The sequence below is a fragment of the Cricetulus griseus genome, chromosome X (assembly GCF_003668045.3).
Source record: "Cricetulus griseus strain 17A/GY chromosome X, alternate assembly CriGri-PICRH-1.0, whole genome shotgun sequence".
Lineage (NCBI taxonomy): Eukaryota > Metazoa > Chordata > Mammalia > Rodentia > Cricetidae > Cricetulus > Cricetulus griseus.
This window is the reverse complement of record NC_048604.1, coordinates 77,994,079-77,995,361: the sequence shown is the minus strand read 5'-3', so window position 1 is coordinate 77,995,361 and position 1,283 is coordinate 77,994,079. Positions and strand designations below refer to the sequence as shown.

At 46.7% G+C, this 1,283-nt stretch overlaps 1 protein-coding gene across 1 annotated transcript; it reads left to right on the top strand.

The window, feature by feature from the left end:
- Window positions 1-498: 498 nt before the first annotated feature.
- LOC100756881 (phosphatidylinositol N-acetylglucosaminyltransferase subunit Y-like) lies at window positions 499-713 on the top strand. The gene is given in 2 exon segments (XM_027432611.1): window positions 499-589; window positions 592-713. Coding segments are annotated over 2 exon segments (213 nt in total).
- The last annotated feature ends 570 nt before the right edge of the window (window positions 714-1,283 follow it).

Sequence of the window (1,283 nt, the reverse complement as noted above, 5' to 3'; positions counted from 1 at the left end):
GATTTGTTTTCTAGTCAGGCATGGTGGCTTGGGGACTCCAATGGAGGAGGACCACAAGTTCAAGGCAAGCCTGCAGGACCCAGCAATCTTCCTGTCTCTAAACTGCTCAGTACTGGGGATGCAGGTTGCTTTTCTGTGCCCCTCCCTTTCCTCTCTCCTCCCTGTCCTTTACCTCTTGTCACTCAGTTGCACTTTTCTCATACAGTTAAGAATCCTTTACCCTGCTCTGCCGGGGACATGTGGGTTGTCTGCAGTCGTTGCATGCGAAGGTGGATCAGAAAGAGGCTGCTTGTGAAGGTGGATCGCATCAGAACGAGGCTGAGGAGCATTCACCTCAGTCCTGGGGCTGCTGGGGTCTTTTGTGTGTCCTCGGGAAGCATGCCTTGATGAATGAGGAGTTAGGACCAAGTCAAGAACAGGAGCAGACAAGCACAAGAGAAGAACTTTGAAAACAACCGAATTTCCTTGACACTGTATACCTTTGAAGAGGGGAGGAGGATGTTCCCATCTCTGCCCACCCTGAGGATTCTCATCCCGCTGGGCTCCCTGTCAGGCCAGTTGTACTCTGCCACTGTGGAGGAAGGCTTCCCCAGGGCTGCAGCAGCGCCAGCAACCTGTGTTTCTACAGACTGCTCTTGCTGGGCATTGTGCCAGCGTACATATTCTCCCGCCTGTGGACCTGGATGGAGCTGAAACTCTTCAGATGTAATTAATGCAGCCGCCTCCCCACCCCCACCTCGAAGTCGCCCTTGCACAGGAGCTTTCTGGACATGGGTTCTGTCCTCAAGGGTTGCAGATTCTGATGTCAGTGCTGTCGCAGAGTAACACTTAGAATAAAATGTCTTGGTTAAGAGGAACACCACCAGTCTTTATCTGAAGACTATTTTCTTTTCTTTCTAAGCTTTAGTTAAAAAAACAAACAAAAAAAAAAAAAAACAAAAAAACATCTTGACAATCCTGGACTAAGCTTCAAGGATAAAACCAAAAGAGAGTCAAATTTTTGTTGTCATTTCTATTTAAATAGTAGTAAACGCTCCCCTTCTTTTTTCCTTTGCTGTCTCCTCTCTTCTTCCCACCACCTGAAGGTTGATTCCTCATTGTAAAAACAAAACTGCCTTAATGTTCCAAGGCTGAGAATAAGGGATGGATTTTAGAGTGTACCTACTATTATGTGATGTAGGATTCTCTTAGTCCTCGGAGTTGTCACAATGGCTTTTGAGAAACCTGGAAGCCTTCCTAAGATGACCTTAGGCCATTGTAATCCTTAAACCAAATTTCTCATT